This window comes from Hyperolius riggenbachi, chromosome 9 (assembly GCF_040937935.1).
Source record: "Hyperolius riggenbachi isolate aHypRig1 chromosome 9, aHypRig1.pri, whole genome shotgun sequence".
Taxonomy (NCBI): Eukaryota; Metazoa; Chordata; class Amphibia; order Anura; family Hyperoliidae; genus Hyperolius; species Hyperolius riggenbachi.
The window spans coordinates 197,451,448-197,475,001 of NC_090654.1; the positions used below are offsets into that span (position 1 = coordinate 197,451,448).

The following is a 23,554-nucleotide window of genomic DNA, read 5'->3' on the forward strand; positions in this document are numbered from 1 at the left end:
GGCAGTCTCACACCAGTGAAATGTTTGTGCGGCTCATAGACTTACATTATGTGTGATTTTGCATGCATTTTCTGCTGTGCAACATAACCCGTTAATCAAATTAGTGTGCTCCCAGCCTGAAAGGATGTATTTTAATGGTTGCATTGCAGTTATCTAGTTTGCCAGGCAGTCCTTTTTACACACTTAACCAGTGCTAACACCCTGGATGATGTCTTTCAGTGTGGCTGCACCAGACCAGGATTGGTTTAAGCCTGTATGATGTGGCTGGACAAGGCTACCTCAGAGAGTCGGTATGTATTGATTTCATTTATTTCTCTGGTTCTTCAAATAAACTTTTGGAGCATAAATGATTTTGTGCATTTTCAAGTGTGAGCACAGTTTTGTTTTTTTGATGTACATTTCATGAAACCTTATTTTAAACTTATATATTATCCTGTTTTCCCAAACTATAAAAGGAAGACCTCTGTTGCATTAATTTATAGATCTTCCCCTGTGTGACCTCCAGTTGTCCATGTGCCTCCCATTCTTCTCCCAGCAGCGTCTAGTCATACCTCTGCCAGAGATGAGAAGAATTAAGCAATTTTTTTTGCTATGTATGCAGCTTGAAAATAGACCAAATCTTAAATTTACATAAAAAGTTGCATAAATCTGCATCAGCTAAAGGCCCATACACACGTCGGATTTCCGCGAACGACCGGTCGTTTGAACGTCCCGTTGTTCCGTCGTTCGCCCGCTAAATCGGGCGTGTGTACATGCTGTCGTTCACTTGATAAGGGCGAGTTTGACTGGACGTTCAATGACCCGTCGTTCGCGGAAATCTGACGTGTGTATGGACCTTAAGAATCATTTGCTCTTCATTGACTGTCTCTACCAGAGACTTACATGCATGATTGGCTATCAGTCAGTTGGGAGAGGCATGGCTTCAGGTGATGGAACAATCGCACTTGTGACTAAAGACGGAGTGGTTCAGACTGAAAAGGTGGTGGGAAGGATTAGGAGTATAGAGAAGGTCACTGAGTAAGAGATGAAAATGTCTGCATTGGTGCAACAAGTAGTAGTTCATGTTGCCAAACTACCACTTTTTTCACCAAAGAACATTTTATGCATCATTCATTTTAAAATAAAGTTCTATTAAATGCATATAAGAACTGTGCAGTCTATCTAAAATTGGTCCAGTTTGTTGTTTTTTTGTTTTGTTTTTTATCTAGACCATACATGTCAAACTCTGGGCCGTGGGCAAGATCTGGCTCTCGGAGCCATCAGATTTGGCCCTCAGGTGGTTTCCCCACTTTGCATTATGTTTGGCCCACTCTAGGCCACCAGAGAAGCTATATTGCATGGTAAGCCTTAGATGACCATAGAAGCCATGGGGGGGGGGGAGAGGGGGAGGGGGGGAGCAGCACTAGACATGGTAACTGTATAATGGGGGGGGGGGGGGTACCACTACACAACCGGGAACTGTATAGGGGAGGGAGGACCACTAAACCTCAAGGAATTTAGTGGTCCTCCCTTCCCCATCTATACATCAGGGAACTGTATAGGGGAGGGAGGGTGGCTATAAGTCACCAGGGAACTTTATAAGGCAGAGAGGTGGCCACTAGACATTGAGGTCAGCCTGTGACTTGGTCCCTGAGCTAAGTTTCATCCCACTTTTGTATTTGAGTTCGACACCCCTGATCTAGACCGTGGTATATCTAGATAAACAAATAGTGTAGCTTTGCACCTTTTTGTGTTGTAGAGGCAGTTTCATCACTAGTGCAAGTGAATTCTTCAGTTCAAATGAGATGATAGAAACTCAGATACATATATGTATTTACTCCAGGCAATAGTCTAACCCAGGCATGTGTAAACTTGGCCCTCCAGCTGTTAAGGAACTACAAGTCCAACAATGCATTGCAGGAGTCTGACAGCCACAGCCATGACTCATAAAGGCAAATGCATTGTGGGACTTGGAGTTCCGTAACAGCTGGAGGGCCAAGTTTGCCCATGCCTGGTCTAACCTAATTTAAATCCATTATGCAGAAGTTGAATATTGTCAATGTAAGTTGATGATAAATGGCAACAATAAAAGGTGTCAGAACAATCTACCTGATTTCTTCTTTGGATGCAACTTGCACAATGTTGATATCAGTAGTGGGTTTCAAGGAAATCAGAGCTCTAGCGATAAGAACCGATGCTTACCCGCTGTTTCCTCCTGCAGCATAAACACATGTTGGTCCCTCGCTGTCCTCCCACGGTCTGCCAATCTGCCACGATCAGCCCCGGTAATTGGCTCAGTCGTGACTGTCCAGGTCTACTGCGCATGCACAGTAGCGCAGAAGACCCAGACTGATTCCTACTGAGCCTATTGCCGGGGCTGATCGTGGCAGACCGCAGGAGGACAGCGAGGGACTCGCATGTGTTTATGCTGCAGGAGGAAGCAGCGGGTAAGTATCAGTTCTTCTTATAGCTTGATCTGTGGTGCACTTTAACAAAATGATTCTTTTTCTTGGGCAGGACTTGGAGAATTACATTCTTGAGCTTATCCCAACTCTGCCTCAGTTGGATGGATTGGAGAAATCCTTTTATTCTTTCTACGTCTGCACAGCTGTCCGGAAATTCTTCTTTTTCCTTGATCCTCTAAGGACAGGTATTAATGCTTTCAACCGTGTTGTTTTGCACACAGCTAAATAGTTATCAGCCTTCACCATAAAGGCAGTGCAGAGTAATGCAGATGGGTTGATAGCGGCAAACAATCAGGAATAATCTTCTAATTGTATGACTCCAACATGCGACATCTGGTTGCCATGTGTTCTTGTACTTTGTATGCATCCCCATTGTCTGCCTGATTAAAGAGGAATTGTCATGAAAATCTTAAAATTATACACATACAATACAATTATACACATACAAATAAGAAGTACATTTCTTCCAGAGTAAAATGAGCCATACATTACTTTTCCCCCTATGTTGCTGTCACTTACAGTAGGTAGTAGAAGGTTTTGGGTTAGTCCATCTCTTCATGGGGGATTCTCAGCATTGCCATTATTCTTTATAAAGACATTCCCTGAAAAAGACTTACACAAAGATGCTGGCCAGCATGCCTGCTCGCTGTACACTTTTTTTTTTTTTTTTTTTTTTTGGCAGTTGGATGGAGCAGCTGCCATTTACTAAGTGCTTTTAAAAATAAAGAAAACCCTGAGAATCCCTCATGAGATGGGCTAGTCCAAAATCTGTTGGTTCTGTCAGATTTCTACTACCTACTGTAAGTGACAGCAACCTAGAGTAATTTATGGTTCATTTTACTCTGGAAGAAACATGTATTTTAAATTTTACGATTTTCGCAACAGAGGTCCTTTAAAGATCAGTTTTTTCGTTGGCTTCTTTTGAAGAAGGTTGAACAAGATGTTACTAGTGTGTTAATATTTCTAACAGACTGTGTGTGTGTGTCAGGGGATGAGCAGCACAAACCAAATTTTATGCAATACTATGCAAAGCATGCACGCAGCACTGGAGAACCCCAATCTCTATAAGAAATGTATAAATACAGAGGGGCTGCAGCACATAACAGGAAAACGGTGACAAGGGCTCTTGGTTACACTTCAACACGTTTAAGCTCACCAACTGCGCCAAAGTGTCCCCAATCTGGTGAGTCCTACTCTAACCAGGCAAAAATGCTAGTTTCAATCAGCGTTCTAGTGGGAACTATCACACACACACTCACTCACTCTCACTCACTCAACAGCCGGAGGGTGTTACTTAGGCCGGTCTAGTAGGGATCTATAAAGGACATGGGGTAGGAGGGGAAAAAAACACAAAAAGAGCGCACTTAGAAGACTGATGATTAAGGGCCCGTTTCCACTAGAGCGAATCCGCATGCGTTGTCCGCATGCGGATTCGCATAACCAATACAAGTGGATGGCCCTGCTTCTACTTGTCAGTTTTCGATTTCGTCAGTGGTGATATGCGGCGATTACGCACCGCAATAGTGGAAATGAGCCCTAAGGGCCCTTTTCCACCAGCGCGTTTGCGCTGGCTGAATCGCAAAACCGCAAACCGCTAGCGATTTTACAATCGCTACGGTTTGCTTTTTAACATAGGAATCGCGGTAGGTCATTTCCACTACCGCGATTCGCTTTTGTCGGGAACGCGAACGCGCGGCGGAGCGATAATTGCCGCGATTTTGCTATGCAGTGCATAGCATAGCAAAATCGCGGCCGCAAACGTCGGGGGAATCGCCGGTTTTGCGATTCAGCAATCGCTAGCGTTCAGCCTGAACGCTAGCGATTGCAGGTGGAAAAGGGCCCTAAGGGAGACCAGCCGGTCATAGACAGATCTCACCTGATGTGGTGGCTGATATGCCCTTATGGGTATTATCAGCTTACAGGCTTTTGTCCCTCTCAGACCAGGGACCAGGTCAGAAGTAGGCTCTTTGTCCAAAGGGATCCTGTGGCTTGAGGCAGGATATCAGGAGCAGCTGTCTGGTTTGTAGCCGTTGGTGTCCCAGCACTGGCTGTAACACCAGAGCTGCAGGCACCTGTGGGCTGTATGAGACTCAATCCCTTAGCAGGGAGAGTGTCTTTCCTGAAAAGTTAGCAATCCACACACTGCTCTGTTCAGATACACCACAGCGGTGGCAGGGTGGTGAGCAGTAGCACAGAAGTGGCTGAAAGAAAGCACAGGAGACCCGTGCTGGAAGTAACTGATTCTTTAATACAAATACAACTAGTTTCAGGGGGCCATTCCTCCTTTCCTCAGGCAAACAGTTGCTACATTTTGGTGATCCAATTTAATTGAAATTTAAAAATCAGTTAGTTAAAGGCGACCCAATCAGTGTGTGTATGTAAATGTAATCAGAGACCATGAGCCTCTGCTGTAGGTAAGGGTTTTCTCTCCCTAAGTGAGTTTAGAAAGTTAGTGTTATGGTGGCCATACATGGTACAATAAAAACGTTCGACTATCCTGTTTATTCAATCTAAATAATCGAATGAAAGTTGAAACTTTTTTGTTTTTTTCCATCAAGAAATGCGAACGATTATCCCGTTTTTTCTCCGAGAAAAGATATCGGACATGCTGGAAAAATCTTTATATTCGAATATAAAACGGAATAATCGAACGAAATTATCTAATCGAAAAAAATGAAAAATTGTACCATGTATGGCCACCTTTAAGCCCAATCTACACGATACGATTCTTTGTACGATTCGATTACGATTCTATTTACGATCCGATTAAGTCCGACATGTCCGATCGGGATTCGATTCAATTAAATTCAATTTGCCATTGCAAAACAATGGCAAATCGAATTGGATTGAATCGAATCCCGATCGGACATGTCGGATTTAATCGGATCGTAAATAGAATCGTAATCGAATCGTACAAAGAATCGTATCGTGTAGATGGGGCTTTAGGCTATAAAAAGGATTGCATGCAAACCTAAAATAAGACTGCCACTAGGGGGCAGCCTCTGTGCTGATATTCAGACCAGGAGGCTGCAGTACCACCTCAAACCAACAGGTGGCACTACAATACTTTCTATCTGTAGGTGTAATATCATTTCAATTCAACAGGTTATTTTACATTTGTAAAGTAATTTCAGATCAATAGAGGGTACTATAGCACACTCCTCTATTGGGGGAGTGATGATTGCATGATTAAGGGCTCGTTTCCACTATAGTGAATCCGCATGCGGGCACTGCACGCGGATTCGCATAGGCAATGTAAGTGGATGGGGCCGTTTCCACTTGTGCGGCTGCGGGAGCGTTTTTTGGTGCGGCAGAAATCTGCACGGCAGAGCCGTCAGATTTCGCGTGCAGAAGGAATGTGCGCGAATCGCCGCTAATGTATCTAATAGGGAAATCGCATGTGGGGTGACCATGCGTTTTTTGCCGCGAAATCGCATGCAATTTCGCATAGGTATTAATGTTAATTTACACAGGCAGTGACATGGTTAAATTCGCATATACCTTACCTATGCGGAATCGCATGCGAAATTGCGGCAAAAACGCATGCGGAATCGCACCCGCATGCGATTTCGTCCGCGGTGGAATGCAGGCGATTCCGCACTAGTGGAAACGAGCCCTAATAGTTTCCATAATCATATGCAACTTTGATACATTTATTAAAGCTCATTAAGGATTTTTTGTAACCTTTTGGGGGGGGGGATTGAATTCGAGGCTGTTTGATATAAATATTTAGGACACAAGCCCAACATTGGAAAATATCAATTGAGGATGTTAAGATAAAGAGCAATTTGAGTTTTCTTCAAGTAGGGATGGTAGTTCACCACTGCATAAGTTCAGCGCAGCAACACTTCCATCTTATAATGCCCAGTATAACCTCTGGTTTGGAGTCAGCTGGCCAATAGGGGAATTTCTGTAAAATTACAATAATTCGAGTTCCTGTAACAGCCAGTCCCAGAATTACATTTCCAAAAGAACTAATTAGGTAATTAGTAGAAGAATATATTTGCTGTATTCCCCTAGATTACTTAGTGCAGGGAGAGCCGTCTCTTGGCTTCTTCCTGTGCCCAATTTCCAGCTGTCTACACTTCTAATTCATATATTGGCACACTATTAGGAGAGGAAGTGAGGCATGGAGTCAATCATTGATGATACTGGAGAGGCCATTAAAGTGTGCCAATATACGAATCTCATTACATGTATAAATTTGGGATTTAGATTAACCCCCCAGCGGTATAAAAAATTCCACCAGGAGGCAGCGCAGCAGTTTTGTTTTTTTCTTATATCATGTAGCGAGCCCAGGGCTCACTACATGATAGCCGCTGCTCAGCGGCATCCCCCCGCCCGCTTCGATCGCCTTCGGCGATCTCCGATCAGGAAATCCCGTTCAAAGGGATTGGGAGTCCCGAACCACCCCTCAGCGCTGCCTGGCACTGATTGGCCAGGCAGCGCATGGGGTCTGGGGGGGGGGGGAGCGCGGCGCGACTGATACCGGCGATCGAGCGCGGGGCGGCGGCGATCGGTGTGCTGACGCAGCTAGCAAAGTGCTAGCTGCGTGCAGCAAAAAAAAAATTAAACAAATCGGCCCAGCAGGGCCGGAGAAAACCTCCTGCGCGGCTTACCCCGAACTAAGTTCGGGGTTACCGCCAAGGAGGTTAAACTGCATTTGTGGTTGAGTTATGAGAATTACAACATTGTTTCTTTATAAATATACATGCAGACATATTGATTTGCACAGAGAAATGCTGCTCAGTTGTTAAGCCTTTTTTATATTTTTTCTTTTAGGAAAGATTAAAATACAAGATATATTAGCTTGCAGCTTTTTGGATGATTTACTTGAGGTAAGTTTGGTCACGTGGCAGGAAATCATTTATATAAATTGGGAAGCCGCAACACTGTGAAGTAGCCGGATCACATAGCAAAACACCCTAACATGGACTGCATGATCTCTGAACGCAGCAAAATATGAATCTGAGCAAAGAGGATAGAGATTCCTTAACAAGGGTCATCATATTTTAACCTCCCTGGCGTTATTATTTCCAGATTTAAGGTCTAAAAGCCATAACTTTTTTTTCACAAGCTTTTAGACCCTAAAAACAAGAAGAAAAAACATACTACAGAGAGGTCTGCAGCAGTTCCTGTATGAAACTCACTCCGACACAGGATTACCACCCTGTTCTGCAGCTTTCTATCCCGAGCCTGACTTGGGATTACCGCTAAAGAGCTTAAAGGACAACTGAAATGAAAGGTATATGGCGGCTGCTGTTTTTATTTCCTTTTAAACAAAACCAGTTGCCTGGCAGCCCTGCTGGCTTATTTGACTGTCTGAATCACACCAGAGACAAGCATGCAGCTAATTTTTTTCAGCTCTGACGATAATGTCAGAAACACCTGATCTGCTGCATGCTTGTTCAGGGTCTATGGCTAGCAGTATTAGAGGCAGAGTGTCAGCAGGATAGCCAGGCAACTGGTATTGCTTAACCACTTAACGACCACCTAACGCCGATAGGTGGCGGCTGGTCGTAAGTGGGTTTCTATGGAAATGGCCGTTCGAGCGGCCGTTGTTCCATGTCAGTTCACGGAGGGTGTCTCCGTGAACAGCCTGCGAGCCTCCGATCGCGGCTCGCAGGCTAAATGTAAACACGCGGGAAAATAATCCCGTGTTTACATCGTACGGCATCGGCGATCCCATCGCTGGCATCTGAGGCGGTACAGGATGGATCGCCGTCCTGTACTGCCCATAGAGAGGAGCAGAGGGAGGGAAGGAGAGGGAGGGGGGAATAGCGCTGCGGAGGTGGGCTTTGAGGAGAGCCCGCCCCGCTAGGCACAGCAAGCCGGCAGCGATCAGACCCCCCCAGCAGGACATCCCCCTAGTGGGGGAAAAAAAGGGGGGGGGGGGAGTCTGATCGCCCTGCCTGCCCGGTGATCTGTGCTGGGGACTGAAGAGCCCACGCAGCACAGATCAGCCAAAATTAGCCCGGTCCTTAAGTGGTTAAAAGGAAATTAATATGGCTGACTCCATATAGCTTCTCTTTACAGTTTGTCCTTTTTAACCCTCCTGGCGGTCTATTAAAAACCGCCAGGTTTTTTTTTTTTTTGGTATTTTTTTTTAAATCATGTAGCTAGCCTAGGGCTCGCTACATGATAGCCGCTGTGCAGCGGCATCCCCCTACCCTCTTCGATCGCCCCCGACAATCGGCGATCATGAAATCCCGTTCAAAGAACGGGATTTCCTGGAGGGCTTCCCCCGTCGTCATGGCGTGACGTCTAAGGGAGTCCCGATCCAGCCCTCAGCGCTGCCTGGCGCTGATAGGCCAGGCAGTGCACGGGGTCCTCTGCGGCGTGGCGGATAGCGGCGAATCGGCGCGGGGCGGCGGCGATCGGTGTGCTCACGCAGGTATCAAAGTGCTAGCTGCGTGCAGCAAAAAAAAAAATTGCGCAAATTGGCCCAGCAGGGCCTGAGAAAACCTGCGCGGCTTACCGCCAGGAAGGTTAAAGAACTACTGATTGTGCAAATGGAAACCCCTCTTAAAAACATTGATGCATTTCCTTGTAGAAGTTCTTATTCTGTGAAAAAATGGGGATGGTCAGTGAGATGCAAATAAATCCCAGTTGATGCAGGACTAGGCAAATTTTGTATACAATTGTATGCATTTACAAAATGGACCAACCAAATCCCTCGAAGGTGGAATTTGATTGGTCCATTTTCAAGTTGTAAACATTTTTAATACAAAATGTTTGGAATGTTGCATTAATTCGCAATTATTTGCATGTTATTTACCATCTCCAGTGAATAAGTATTAGTATACTAGGCATAAGCCCGCCGTTTGAAACGAGCGCTAAGGCTTAGCCGCGACCCTCCTCACCACCACCTTGCCCGTGCCGCAAGCCGCGCTCCCCCTGCACCCGTCGTCCTGCTCTCCAACCTCTGCCCGTCTGCCACACATGCGTAGTAGCACAAACGCCCAGACACAGTGACTAGTTCATATTTACGTTGTTCTAGGTCCTCCTGAATTAGCTTCCCAGTACAGGAATAGATCTTGCACCAAAGCTAATAATTGTAAAAATAGCAGCAGTTTGTACATAGAGCAGGGAGCAATGAAGTCCAGCTAGCAGTTTGTACCTCTTTGGCTAGAAAAGCAGGCAGTATGTGCTTTAACCTCTCTAGGGGTATGGATGAGCCTGACTTGTTCAGGGAATAATAGCTGAAACTGGTATGGACGAGTCAGGCTTATCCAGCAGTTCTAAAGCATTATACACACATCTGATATTGACCGCCTCAGCCGATAATCAGGCGCGTGTATACTATCCCCCAATTCCTGACCGGCGATCCGTCCAGCGGATCAATTCACCCAAGCTGTGGACGATCCTTTTCATCACAGTGATGCTCCGCCCACCATGTGATGCCACGCATGTGCCACTTCTCCGCATAGCAACAAAGCGTGTTGTTGACTATACAGCTGACTTTGCGTCTGTCAGCCAGGCCCAGTGATGTTGCCTGACGGGCAACGTCCATCAAAAGTGGTGTGTAAGCACATTAAGGCAGGGTTCTGTTTATTCCGCATGCATTTTTTATCATTAAAATTTGTGTTTGCAAAGCTTTACATGCTCTGGATACCTGGAGGTGTAAATTCAGACTCAAACAGGAATTTTGATGTGAAAAAACGCACATTTTCTGCCAAAAAGCTAGAAGGGGAAAGCACGGTTTGTGCGCTGTGCGTTCAGCAAAGCTGTGCCTGTACCATATTTGAGGCGTTTTTGCTATAATGGAAGGTATAGGAAGAGCGCTAAATGCTTACAAATCCGCTTTATGCGGAGATTGCGTTCACGTTTTTTAGAATAAATACATTGTACAGGGTGGGCCATTTATATGGATACACCTTAATAAAATGGGAATAGTTGGTGATATTAACTTCCTGTTTGTGGCACATTAGTATATGTAAGGGGGGAAACTTTTTTCAAGATGGGTGTTGACCATGGTGGCCATTTTGAAGTCGGCCATTTTGAATCCAACTTTTGTTTTTTCAATAGGAAGTGGATCATGTGACACATCAAACTTATTGGGAATTTCACAAGAAAAACAATGGTGTGCTTGGTTTTAACATAACTTTTTATTCTTTCATAAGTTATTTACAAGTTTCTAACCACTTATAAAATGTGTTCAATGTGCTGCCCATTGTGTTGGGTTGTCAATGCAACCCTCTTCTCCCACTCTTCACACACTGATAACAACACTGCAGGAGAAATGCTAGCTCAGGCTTGTATTTATCTGTAGTTTCAGATGCTGCACATCTCGTATTTTCACAGCATAGACAATTGCCTTCAGATGTCCCCAAAGATAAAGGTCTAGAGGTGCGTACACACATGCGACTATAGTCGTTTGTAACGATCGTTCCCCGATCTTTACCAACGACCATCGTTACAAAAAACGAACCACCGACTATTAAGGCCAACGACGAACGAGCCAAATCGCTACAAAAGAAAGTTCTGTCTCGGCGGATTTTAACCAACGATGATCGTTTGCAAAAGTAGTACATTGTTGGAAACGGTTGTTTGTACTAGGCTTGACATGCGCATTTCACTATTTCTCTGTGAAACTTCTCATTTTTATGCGCAGGCGCAATAGTTGCTTTACGTGATGTAACGTTCGTTCTAACGATCAGATCGTTACACACCTTTTAAAACTAACTTTACTTAGGTCGTTCTTTCATCAATTAAAAGTTTGTTCGTCGTTCTCAACGAACGATCGTTGTCGCATGTGTGTACGTAGCATAAGGGGGTCAGATCAGGAGACTTTGGGGGCCATTCAACTGGCCCACGATGACCAATCCACTTTCCAGGAAACTGTTCATCTAGGAATCCTCGGACCTGACACCTATAATGTGATGGTGCACCATCTTGCGGGTAAAACTAAGGGAACGTGCCATCTTCAGTGCATAAAGAGGGAAACGCATCATCATGTAGCAATTTTGCATATCCAGTGGCCTTGAGATTTCCATTGATGAAGAATGGCCCCACTATCTTTGTACCCCATACACCACACCATGCCATCAATTTTTTTTGTTTTGTTCCAACAGTCTTGGGATCTATCCAATGTGGGTAAGTGTCAGACCAATAGCGGTGGTTTTGTTTGTTAACTTCACCATTCACATAAAAGTTTGCCTCATCACTGAACAAAATCTTCTGTGCCAACTGAGGGTCCTGGTCCAATTTTTGTTTTGCCCATTCTGCAAATTCAGTGCGCCGATCTGGATCATCCTCGTTGAGATGCTGCAGTAGCTGAAGTTTGTAAGGGTGCCATTTGTGAGTAGCTAACATCCACCGAAGGGATGTTCGACTAATGCCACTCTCCAGTGACATGCGGTGAATGCTACGCTGTGGGCTCTTGCTGAATGAAGCTAGGACAGCCACTGATGTTTCTTCATTAGTGACCGATTTCATGCATCCACATTTTGGCAAATCCAACACTGAACCAGTTTCACGAAACTTGGCAAGCAGTTTGCTAACTGTAGCATGGGTGATGGGTGGTCTCCTAGGATGTCTTGCATCAAAATCTGCTGCAATGACCCGGTTACTGTGTTCACCAGACATCAACACAATTTCTATCAACTCCTTACGTGTTCATCTTGGTGACATGTCAATGTCTGTAAACAAAGAGAAACTTGTAAATAACTCATGAAAGAATTAAGTTACTTTAAAACCAAGCACACCATTGTTTTTCTTGTGAAATTCCCAATAAGTTTGATGTCACATGACCCTCTTCCTATTGAAAAAACAAAAGTTGGATTCAAAATGGCCGACTTCAAAATGACCACCATGGTCACCACCCATCTTGAAAAGTTTCCCACCTCACATATACTAATGTGCCACAAACAGGAAGTTAATATCACCAACAATTCCCATTTTATTAAGGTTTATCCATATAAATGCTAATTACAACAGAGAGAAAATGTGTGCATCAACCTAATGAACCTGACAAATCTGGCTTTGCAAATTTGGCCTATTGGCTAATCACGAGACATTGCTCATGCAAATATGCATTTGCTTTCGCATGCCTAAATATGCAGGGTCAAAAACCAAAAACCGCAAAACAATCGCCCTGCGGGAATTAGTTCATGCTACATAGCACTATCCAGGGGCGCCACAAGGAGGCTTCCCATTGCCCCCATACAACCGGGGGGGCCGCGGGGGTCCCAGGCTCTCTCACCGCCTGGAACCCACACAGCGGCACCTCGGAGGTGGAGGCCGGGGGGGGTGCAGGCGATCTCCCCAGCGTGGCCAGTGCCGGGAAGAGCCGCCCGCACACACCTCCCAAGATTAAAAACAGGCACTTACCTTAACGTCCATTGCGTTCTGCTATATGCGCATGAACTGGGCGCGACACATAAGGGGAGGACAGGCGCAAATAGCCTGCTCCAGGGCTCTCACCTCCTAAAACAAGCCATTCACCACTTGCTTACAAAGAAAAGAAAATGCAATGCTAATTACAACAGAGAGAAAATGTGTGCATCAACCAAGTGAACCTGACAAGTCTGGCTTTGCAAATTTGGCCTATTGGCTAATCGCGAGACATTGCTCATGCAAATATGCATTTGCTTTCGCATGCCTAAATATGCAGGGTCAAAAAACAAAACCGCAAAGCAATCGCCCTGCGGGAATTAGTTCATGCTACATAGCACTATCCAGGGGCGCCACGAGGAGGCTTCCCATTGCCCCCATACAACCGGGGGGGCCGCGGGGGTCCCAGGCTCTCTCACCGCCTGGAACCCACACAGCGGCACCTCGGAGGTGGAGGCTGGGGGTGCAGGCGATCTCCCCAGCGTGGCCAGCGCCGAGAAGAGCCGCCCGCACACACCTCCCAAGATTAAAAACAGGCACTTACCTTAACGTCCATTGCGTTCTGCTATATGCGCATGACCTGGGCGCGACACATAAGGGGAGGACAGGCGCAAATAGCCTGCTCCGGGGCTCTCACCTCCTAAAACAAGCCATTCACCACTTGCCTCCAAAGAAAAGAAAATGCAATGTTAATTACAACAGAGAGAAAATGTGTTCATCAACCAAGTAGTATCCATATAAATGGCCCACCCTGTATTTATTTTTTTCAGGGTCAAAGAGTTCACTTCCTGACTTGCATCAGGGAGGGAATTACAAAACCGCTCTGGAAAAGCGCTTAGAAAAGCGATTTTACCAGAAACGCAGCGCGCAGTGGAGTGCCGGGAGGGAGGGGGGGAAAAAAGTGCACAAAAACGCAAAACACTTGCGTTTTCACTTGAAATGAGGCCTTATTGTACTTAAAATGTATACTAGACGCTTGCTTGACACATTTTAGTAAGTTACAGGCAAAAATTTCATGAACATTTAATTTAACTACTTTTTGCTCAGAAATCCAGCAGAAATTAAATGCCAGGTAGAGATGGCCCGAACGGTTCGCCGGCGAACGATTCCCGGAGAACTTCCGTGATTCGCGAAGAACCGCAAACTTTTCCAGAAGTTCAGTTCGCCCCCATAGTGCATTATGAGGGTTAACTTTGACCCTCTACATCAGTCAGCAGGCACATTGTAGCCAATCAGTCTACACGCCCTCCTGTAGCCCCACCCCCCCTTATAAAAGGCAGGCAGCGTCAGGCATTGGACTCACTTGTGTGCCTGCAGTAATTAGAGAAGGGAGAGCTGCTGTACAGAGACCTATAGGGAAAGCTTAGGCTCTCGTAGGCTTCTTAGCTTGCTCCTCGCTGATTGTTATTGCTAAAAAAGCACCCCTCGACAGCTCTTTTGAGAGCTAATCTTGTTCTTGTGATTTTATTTATTGTGTGTGTGTGTGTGTGTGTGTGTGTGTGTGTGTGTGTGTGTGTGTGTGTGTGTGTGTGTGTGTGTGTGTGTGTGTGTCACAGTCACTTGTGTTGCATAGACAGCCTTGGATCATTCACAGGAGCCGTCTCTAGGGGAAGCTGCGCGGCTCCCCCTAGTGACGGCTCCTGTTAATGATTCAATGATATATATATTTATATAGGTAGCGCTCCACAGAAATGATGAGTAAGAGATATAAGCCCCCTTTGGGACCGCACTCACCCTCTTAGGTGGACCACTGCTAGATTGGTCATTAGCGTCTTAACAGTCATCCAGGTGGAAGTAGATGAGGTCCTCTATTCTCTGTCTCGATGAGGATGTTGGGGTCCCCAATGTAGTCAGATGTCTTCAGTTCCACCTAGACCTCCGTGCTCCTCATAGAGGATAATATACTTCAAGGTACCTCACAGAGGAATAAAGTGGACCATAGCGTGATTCCGTTTAAAAATATAACAATTTATTTCTAAAACATACTCACAAACGTGAAGTGGGTAACAGGCGTTTTAGAGTTTGTAACGGGCTCTCCCCCGTGCCTCCCCGGGTAAAGGCCTATCGAGGTGGTCCGCTCCGCTCGTTATCCGCCCGTTATCCGCCGACTGGTCTCGCTTCAGGGTGCTCTTCCTGGTTGTCCTGTGGCTCCACCCGACGCGTTTCGTCACACGCGTGACTCATCAGGGCGCCCCAAGACTAAGTCGCTCCCCACACAGCATTTCTGCCCCCAGGCCGGTTGACTGCCTTCTCCGCCACCACCAACAGGGTCCAGGACTCCAGGCGGATTCCTGAATTTGGCAGCTATAATAACTTTTTCTGGTGCGTGTACATACCTGCCTAATTTTTCTGGCTGCACTGCAACTGCAACAACAATAGTAAAAGGCATGTACACGTGCCAATTCCCCTTCGTGATCATTACCTTGCCGCAGTGAAGGGGCTTGCATATCACAATGAAGCAATGACCGCCGGCTATAAAAGTGTGTCGGGGGGGGGGGGGGGTGTCATTGCTTGATTGTGTAGACAGACCAAATTTGATCAGCTGGACAGTCACTGTTCTGTCATTCAGCTACCTCAGCCCGGCGACCATATGGGCTGGAAGCCGCCATCGCCTGTACTCATCATGGTGCGCACCAGTCCAGCACTTCACAAACAGCTGTTTGCAGTCACTGCATACCTTTCACTGCATCTGTGACTGCACATTGCATTATACCTGGCAGTCAGTGCATATCTTTCACTTGAATGGATGGCAAACTTGCCCTCCATAACAGATTCTCGTTAAAGGTATTAAAGTTGATTAGTCTCATATACAGCAAGGCCTATTGTTATTTTTTGTCACTACCTCGGGACTTACATGCCATGCCTGCTGCCTTCCTTGGACGTGTGGTGGTGGTAGCCTTTTCTTTGGCTCCAACTCCGGACCGGAATCGGACCAGGATTCCCCGGCCATTACCCGTGGTCACCATGCTACTGAGAAAGTACCATCAAAAGTTTCACACAGTTGAATGAATGGCAGACTTGTCCTCCATAACACATTCTTGGCAAATGCTTTCGATTTGGTTCATCTTGCGCTGGGTTAAGGGTCCATCTGACCACAGATGCCTGGTCTGCAAAGCACAGTCAGGGAAGGTACATTAATTATACAGCAAATGGGTCCTTACTTGGATGTGTGGTGGTGGTAGCCGGTTCTCAGGCTCCCACTCTGGACCAGAATCGAACCCTGATTCCCCGGCCATTAGTCGTGGTCACAATGGCAGACTTGCCTCCATAACAGATTCTCGTTACAGGTACTGAACAGTCAGCAGAAAATGTAATTTAAAGAAGAAAAAAAAAGGTGTGAGCTTTAACAATGGTAGAGAAAGAACCATCGAAAGTTAAGGCAGTCAGACATTACCTGATATCACTGAGAAAGAACACTCTGGCCATGGTGCGCACCAGTCCAGCACGGCCGTCACTACACAAACAGCTGTTTGCAGTGCGTTACACAGTGAGTTTGGTGTGTCAGTGTGAAGCAGTAATCTAATTACACTCCCTGATTGATGTATATGTTACGGCCAGAACCCGAAGTTTGGCCACTTGTAGTTCTGGCCGGCCACTTCGGGTTCTGGCCGGCCAATGCGCGAAGTGGCCGCTGCGCTGCGGCCAATGTGAGAAATTGAATGATTCCTCTGAGGTTAATGTATCTTCTGGCCGCAGCGCAGCGGCCAAACGTAGAACAACTTAGTTCATTTAATGCAATTCAGCCGGGCGGCAATGTAACAATTCAAGCCGCCGGCTTTTTCTCTGCCTCTCTCTCCTCCTCTTATGGGCAGCAGGCGGGGACACGCTTGTCCCCGGGAGTCGTTCGTCGCAACCAGGAAAGCAGAGCGGGGAGGCTGCAGACATCGCTTCTGCCAGCACCCGCTCTGCAAGAACGGCAGGATTCCCCTGCCGCGACGAACGACTCCGGGGGGACACTCGTGTCCCCGCCCGGCTGCCCATAGGAGAGAGCGAGAGAGGCGGGAGGGGGGGGAGAAGGAGAGAGAGAGATGCAGAGAAAAAGCCGGCGGCTTGAATTGTTACATTGCCGCCCGGCTGAATTGCATTAAATGAACTAAGTTGTTCTACGTTTGGCCGCTGCGCTGCGGCCAGAAGATACATTAATGTCAGAGGAATCATTCCATTTCTAACATTGGCCGCAGCGCAGCGGCCACTTCGCGCATTGGCCGGCCAGAACCCGAAGTGGCCGGCCAGAACTAGAAGTGGCCAAACTTCGGGTTCTGGCCGTAACATATACACATGCAAGATGTTTTAAAGCACTTTAGGCCTGCAATTTAGCATTCAATGTGATTTCTGCCCTTAAAACGCTGCTTTGTGTCAAATCTGTAATTTTCCCCGGGACTTTTGGTGTCTATCCCACTCATCCATGCACTTTTGTGGCTAGCATAAGTGTTTATAGTTTTCAAAGTTCGCCTCCCCATTGAACTCTATTGCGGTTCGCGCACACCGAACTTTTGCAGAAGTTCGTGAACCGAAAATCGGAGGTTCGGGCCATCTCTAATGCCAGGGAGTCTGCAGAGAATCTGATGTAGGAGTCAGGGCTGTGGAGTTGGAGTCAGTCGAGGAGTCGGGGCAATTTTGGGCACCCGGAGTTGGAGTTGGAGTCGTTGATTTCATAAACTGAGGAGTCAGGAGTCGGATGATTTTTGTACAAAATCCACAGCGCTGTTAAGTATTAGACTAAGGAGTCGGAGTCGAGGAATTTGAGTCATTTTGGGTACCTGGAGTTGGAGTCGGAGTCGTGGTTTCATAAACTCAGGAGTTGGAAGATTTTTGTACCGACTCCACAGCCCTGGTAGGAGTATGACTATAATATGCCTTGCCAGCATATCATTATCCAAAATACACCACAACAGCACCAACTGTTTGTTTCCATGATAATAGGTGGATGCTAATGTATGAGGGTTTGAAGCAGGGTCAAAAGTATCTGATTGTGCCAACATTCTAAACCGTTTTTATTTTTTGCTAGCAAAAAATCAAATAGGTCTTTCTACTTACAAACCACCTTATCTTTATGTCCCCCGTTCTTGATCTATTGCTGTAGGGACGCAAACGCCTTCCCGAGTGGACTGTCCCTGCAGCCGCTCCACTGACCATGACCCCCTGCGACCACTCCACTGACCATGACCCTCTTCGGCCACTCCAATGACCATAATCCCCCTTCGGCCACTCCACTGACCATATTCCCCCTTCGGCCACTCCACTGACCATAATCCCCCTGCGGCCACTCCACTGACCATTCCACTGACCATAATCCCCCTGCGGCCACTCCACTGACCATAATCCCCCTGCGGCCACTCCACTGACCATAATCCCCCTGCGGCCACTCCACTGACCATAATTCCCCTGCTGCCACTCCACTGACCATGACCCTCTGCGGCCACTCCACTGACCATAATCCCCCTGTGGCCACTCCACTGACCATAGACCCTCTGCGGCCACTCCACTGACCATGACCCTCCTGCGGCCACTCCACTGACCATGACCCTCCTGCGGCCACTCCACTGACCATGACCCCCCTGCGGCCACTCCACTGACCATGTGACCCCTTGCAGCTACTCCACCGGGCATGACTGCCCCCCACAGCTACTCCACTTGGTATGACCCCCAGCAACTGTACAGCACAGAACTCCTTGCAGCTACTCCACTGAACATGACCCCCTGCAGCCACATGGCGCATAACCCCCTGCAGCTACTTTACTGCTATGACACCCTGCAGCCACTCCATTGGGCAGAAAATGTTGTGGGGAAACACTGGGGACTATTGATGTCGGATACTAGGAATATGTGAGGCTGGTGTGGGATGCCAGTTGGGTCATTCTCCATGTGACTTGCAGGGACAGTGGGGTCTGGATGAACCCTTCATCTGGAGAATACAGCAACATACTAAGTATGTTATGGGCTTGTAGAAGGATGGGAAGATAAGGGGGTTTGTCGGTTGAATGGTCCATTTCCATGCTGGCTTGGTCAAATACTTTTGACTCCACTTCAGGCATCCACTGCTTATCATGAATAGTGTTAGAGATGTTGTGGTGTGTTTTAGAACTTAAATATTCCTTGAGAATTCCATTTACTGTTGCTTTCTTTTTCCAGCTGCGGGATGAAGAGCTTTCTAAAGAAAGTCAAGAATCCAACTGGTTTTCTGCTCCTTCTGCATTAAGAGTTTATGGTGAGCTCTATTTCATATGTTCTTGGCTGAGGTGTTTATGTATCAGCTGAATGCAGCTGCGCTGTTTATCTGTACCAGATGTAGACACCGATGTACTAAGAGGACTCCTCTATAGCACTGCGTTTGTCATGTCATCTAGCCTCTAATGTAGCATATGAAGAGTCATTGTGCAGGGATCACAACCTGGCATCTGCTTCCAACTAAGGGCTAAATTATTATAAATATTATTTAATTAGCACTGACCTCTTCCACAGCGCTTCAGAGTACATATTCATTTCACCGACTGTCCCTCAAAGGAGCTCACAATCTAATCCTACCACAGTCAAATGTCCATTGTAGTCTAGGGCCAATTTAGGGGTAAGCCAGTTAACTTATCTGTATGTTTTGGGGATTTGGGAGCAAATTGGAGAGCCCAGAGGAAACCCACACAGACACGGGGAGAACATACTAACTCGGTGCAGATAGTGCTCTGGCTGGGATTCAAACCGGGGACCAAGCGCTGCAAGGTGAGTGCAATCTACTATCCCACCGTACTGTATTGACTAAGACTTGTTCGGTAAAAAAAATAATAGATCAGTAAAATACTGCATTCTGTATTTTAGACTTTTTATTTCCACAAATTCACTAAGGTTTTCACACATGCGATATGTTATTTGTCTTGTCTAAACTGTAGATAGACTTTACATTCTTGTGTAAAAATAAATGCTGTCTGTATTGGGGTGATGGGAATCTTGTAGTTGACTTTACTTTAATTGGCATGTGATTTACACTTAGGTCAGTACCTAAATCTGGATAAGGATCATAATGGGATGCTGAGCAAGGAAGAACTGTCCCGTTACGGTACTGGAACCTTGACCAGTGTATTCTTAGATCGAGTCTTCCAGGAATGTCTGACTTATGACGGGGAGATGGTAAGCTTTATTCCTTAGTTTGTGTTACCCAGCCTTGCTGTTTGGCATGATAGCATTAGCCTATTTACTGATTTATGCCTCTTTCACACTGAACAAAAATGTTACTAGCCACACATTCTGTTGCAATGTAGGGGGACAGAGGGATGACATCATGGTGTGGATTGGGAGGACTAATGAGTAGAACTATAGTCTCGGCCTATGCTAGGATGAGCCGGCAGGCCTGTTCTGTAGCCAACACTTTTGGGCCACTGTACACATGCTAGATTCTTGGCTGAGGCAGCTGACCGCCTTGTCGGAGAGCCATCTAGCTTGTTTGCAAAGCTTGCATAAATTTTTCTGACACATTTAGGAGTGGTTTTATCAGCTAATCGTACAGGATCATATACCTCATACCACCATCATTCAATTTTTCCACATGCTTTCCGAAATGTTGAAAATAGAGATTGGCCCTGCAGTCTGTTCACCCCCCCCCCCCTTTTTTTTAAGGGCCGTGCACACACTAGAGTTGTATCCCAACTAGAGTACTGTCTCCCTCTTGTTTTGTGATGATCTGTTGTACACTGCATGTTATCTCTTCACCCACTTCCATAGCAACAGAATGAGTCACTAGCCTGCAAGCTTAGGGAAGCATCTATATGGCATTGGTCACAAATTTTCCCCTGAGGGTTCGAATCCCAATCCTTGTCAGGGGGACAATAGTTTAAAATGTGTATGAACCTTTGGCCCTTGGTTGGACTTGGAGACTCTGAAGTCTCCCAAAATTGCACTTTTTATTTAACAATTCTCTTAAAGAGGAAATCCAGCCTAAACAAACATACTGTCATTAAGTTACATTAGTTATGTTAATTAAAATAGATAGGTAATATAATCTCTTACCCACCCTGTTTTAAAAGAACGGGCAAATGTTTGATTTCATGATGGCAGCTATCTTTTTGGTTGAAAGGAGGTGACAGGGAGCCAGAAGCACAGTTCCAACTGTCCTGTGTGCTGATCACCCGTCCCAGTTGCTAGGCAACGTGAACAACAACATAGGAAATCCCATCATGCTTTGCACAGCATCAGGGAAAAAGCACAGGCTTTTTTTCTTTGATGGGTGGAGCTTGGGTAAAAAAGCAGCTAAAAATGATGCTTTGGTAAGAAAATCAAAGTTCTAATGAACTTAAAGAAACACCAAGCCTTTTCAGTTCTGCTGAGTAGATTTTTAGTCTGGAGGTTCACTTTAAGCAGTATAACCCAAGCTAAAACGCCACATCCCTGCGTCAGATCGCAGTATTTAACCTCCCAAATACCCGGGGCAAAAATCCACGACTTTCAAAGTCATGGATTTTGCTTCCCGGGGAGGCAGAGCTTTGAGCTGCAGCTCTGCCTCCATGCGCATCAATCCGCGTGTATCTCCACCTCTCCCCCTCCTCTCTCAATGAAAGAAAACTGAGAGGCGGGGATTGACGCGCATGGAAGCAGATCTGCAGCCCAAAGCTCTGCCTCTATCAGGAAGCGCTCCCTGATTTTAGCCCCGGGGATTTGGGGGTATAAGACCCTCGTTCTGCCGCTGGGATGCAGCGTTTTAGCTTGGGTTGGACTGCTTAAGAGAATTGTTAAATAAAAAGTGGAATTTTGGGAGACTTCAGAGCCTCTTTAAACCAGTTGCTATTTGATTGGCTCTTATTGGCTTGTTTTTTTCTCTTAAGTCGGTGGAAATTTGCATGTTGCACATTTTTGGTTTATTGTTATTGCACATTCTATCTATAATTAGTAATGAGTTCAGTATACAAAAACGTAACACAAGAGGAAATTAGACCCTGCCCCATAAGGCTTAAACTATGTACTGTACATGCTAGATTAAATGATTCTCTTGGCTTAGACCCTAAAGTGAGTACTGGTACCCCGGACATTGTTTATCTACCTTAAAGTAGCCCTAAAGTGAAAAAAAAATTGTGTATTAAATCCATGGTGAGCTAGATTATCTGTTGCTGACACTCCCCCTGCTTGTTGTCTTCAGGGTCCCTCTTGTTCCCCGGTTTTTGTTTGTTTTTGAATATTTGACTGGCTTGTCAGTTTATCAATCCTGAGGAAGTGGCCATGCATGAGTGAATCTGAACTGGGCATGCGTAAATTTACTAACTGCATGCCCAGTAACAGAAAGTGCTCATGCTCAAACAAAATAGTACATGAGCATTTTCTTTCACTGGGCATGCATGGTCAGAACTAGTGAATGGCCAATTCAGAATCGCTTGTTCATCCGCTAAATGAACATCTGGGAGGAGTACCTATAACACAGCCGCCAGGAGATTTCGGCGCAGGTGAAAGATAAATGGTACCCTGCTCCTGCACAAGTCTATTCCCATTCCAGGCTACCATGGATAGTGGGGGAAAGATGTAATTCGGCTTCCATCTATTGCTGGCGGCCGAATAGCAGTGTTCTTGTAGTGATTTGTGCTCTGTCTTCTGACGGCGGCCAAATCAGTCACTGAATGCTTCTATAGCTGTAAATCCTATTACGGTCTATGGTGGCGTCTGTGAGGGAAGAAGGTCCTGAAACCGGGAATGGGAGGGACCCCGAAGACAAGCAGCAGGATGGTGAGTAGTGGGCACTCTAGGCCACCATGCTTGTAAACTGTTTTAGCACACTTCAGGTGTGCAAAGGCAACAAAGCAGCTTCTGATTCTTTCATTGCTAATCTGTAAAGTGTTATTTTTTTGTAGTTACTGAGAAGGCCTGTAAAGCGCTATGCATTGTTTTGTCCATGGCTGTTTTTAGCTACGTGCGGGGCGTGCAATCGCACGGGGCGCAGTGTGGCAGTGAGGAGAAGGAGGGCGCAGGCAGAAGTAAGACTTCTCCCTGGCGTCCTGTTGCCTTGGCTGCTGTGATCGTGTCCTACGTCAAGTGAACACCACATGACCAGCGTGCGGTGACACTGACGTACAGCAGCGGTACTGCAGCTGTCGGGGTGCCCTAGGAGGAAGATAGGATTTGCTGCAGAGTACGTGTGGTTTCCTGCTGCTTCTTCTCTCCTGGTCAGTAGTTATCCAGCTCTTCCCCGATATGGCTGCTCTCAGTGGGAAGGGGGGAGGCGCAGGTTCCAGCAGGAATGAATGCTAGTGTGGTCGGGTAGCGCCTCTTTCAAAGTGCAGGGAAAATAGGTGGCCAGTTAAAACTCACATGGTGGCAAGCAGTGAATAGAGCAAACACAGCTGCAGGCATGACACTTGCCTGCAGCTCACACAGCCTGGCCCGGGATAACTTCCTGCAGAGAGGGTCACAGGCTGCTTCTCCCCTCCCCCCTGAAAGTCAGAGTCGAAACAGCAAAGCATGGTGTCTGGGGAAGGGGAGAGTGCTCAGCTGAACGGGCAGGCTGTATCTGTGTCTCTGCTGCCTGTGTCCCCCTGGCCTGCATGCTGTGAGTACTTGCCCTGCTCTTCTATCCTGACAACCCCTCCTCCATCCCACAGCATTAGGGGGCTCATTTATTCCCTTTGTCCTCCATCACAGTACCACTGCTCCCAGTAAGCCCCCCTCCCCTTTCTATAAAGGTACCAGTGCTCCCAGCAAGCCCCCCTCCCCTTTCTATGAAGGTATCACTGCTCCCAGCAAGCCCCCCTCCCCTTTCTATAAAGGTACCAGTGCTCCCAGCAAGCCCCCCTCCCCTTTCTATGAAG

The 23,554-nt window shown here is 46.5% G+C and overlaps 1 protein-coding gene across 2 annotated transcripts in view; it reads left to right on the forward strand.

Annotated features, from left to right (window-relative positions):
- PPP2R3C (protein phosphatase 2 regulatory subunit B''gamma) overlaps positions 1 to 23,554 on the forward strand; it is a 68,440-nt gene that overhangs the window by 28,396 nt on the left and 16,490 nt on the right. For both annotated transcript variants that reach the window (XM_068253862.1, XM_068253861.1), the window contains exons 7-11: positions 220 to 290; positions 2,497 to 2,629; positions 7,227 to 7,282; positions 18,912 to 18,987; positions 19,762 to 19,898. In XM_068253862.1, coding sequence (XP_068109963.1) covers positions 220 to 290; positions 2,497 to 2,629; positions 7,227 to 7,282; positions 18,912 to 18,987; positions 19,762 to 19,898 — 473 coding nt within the window. The remainder of the gene's footprint in view (positions 1 to 219; positions 291 to 2,496; positions 2,630 to 7,226; positions 7,283 to 18,911; positions 18,988 to 19,761; positions 19,899 to 23,554) is intronic.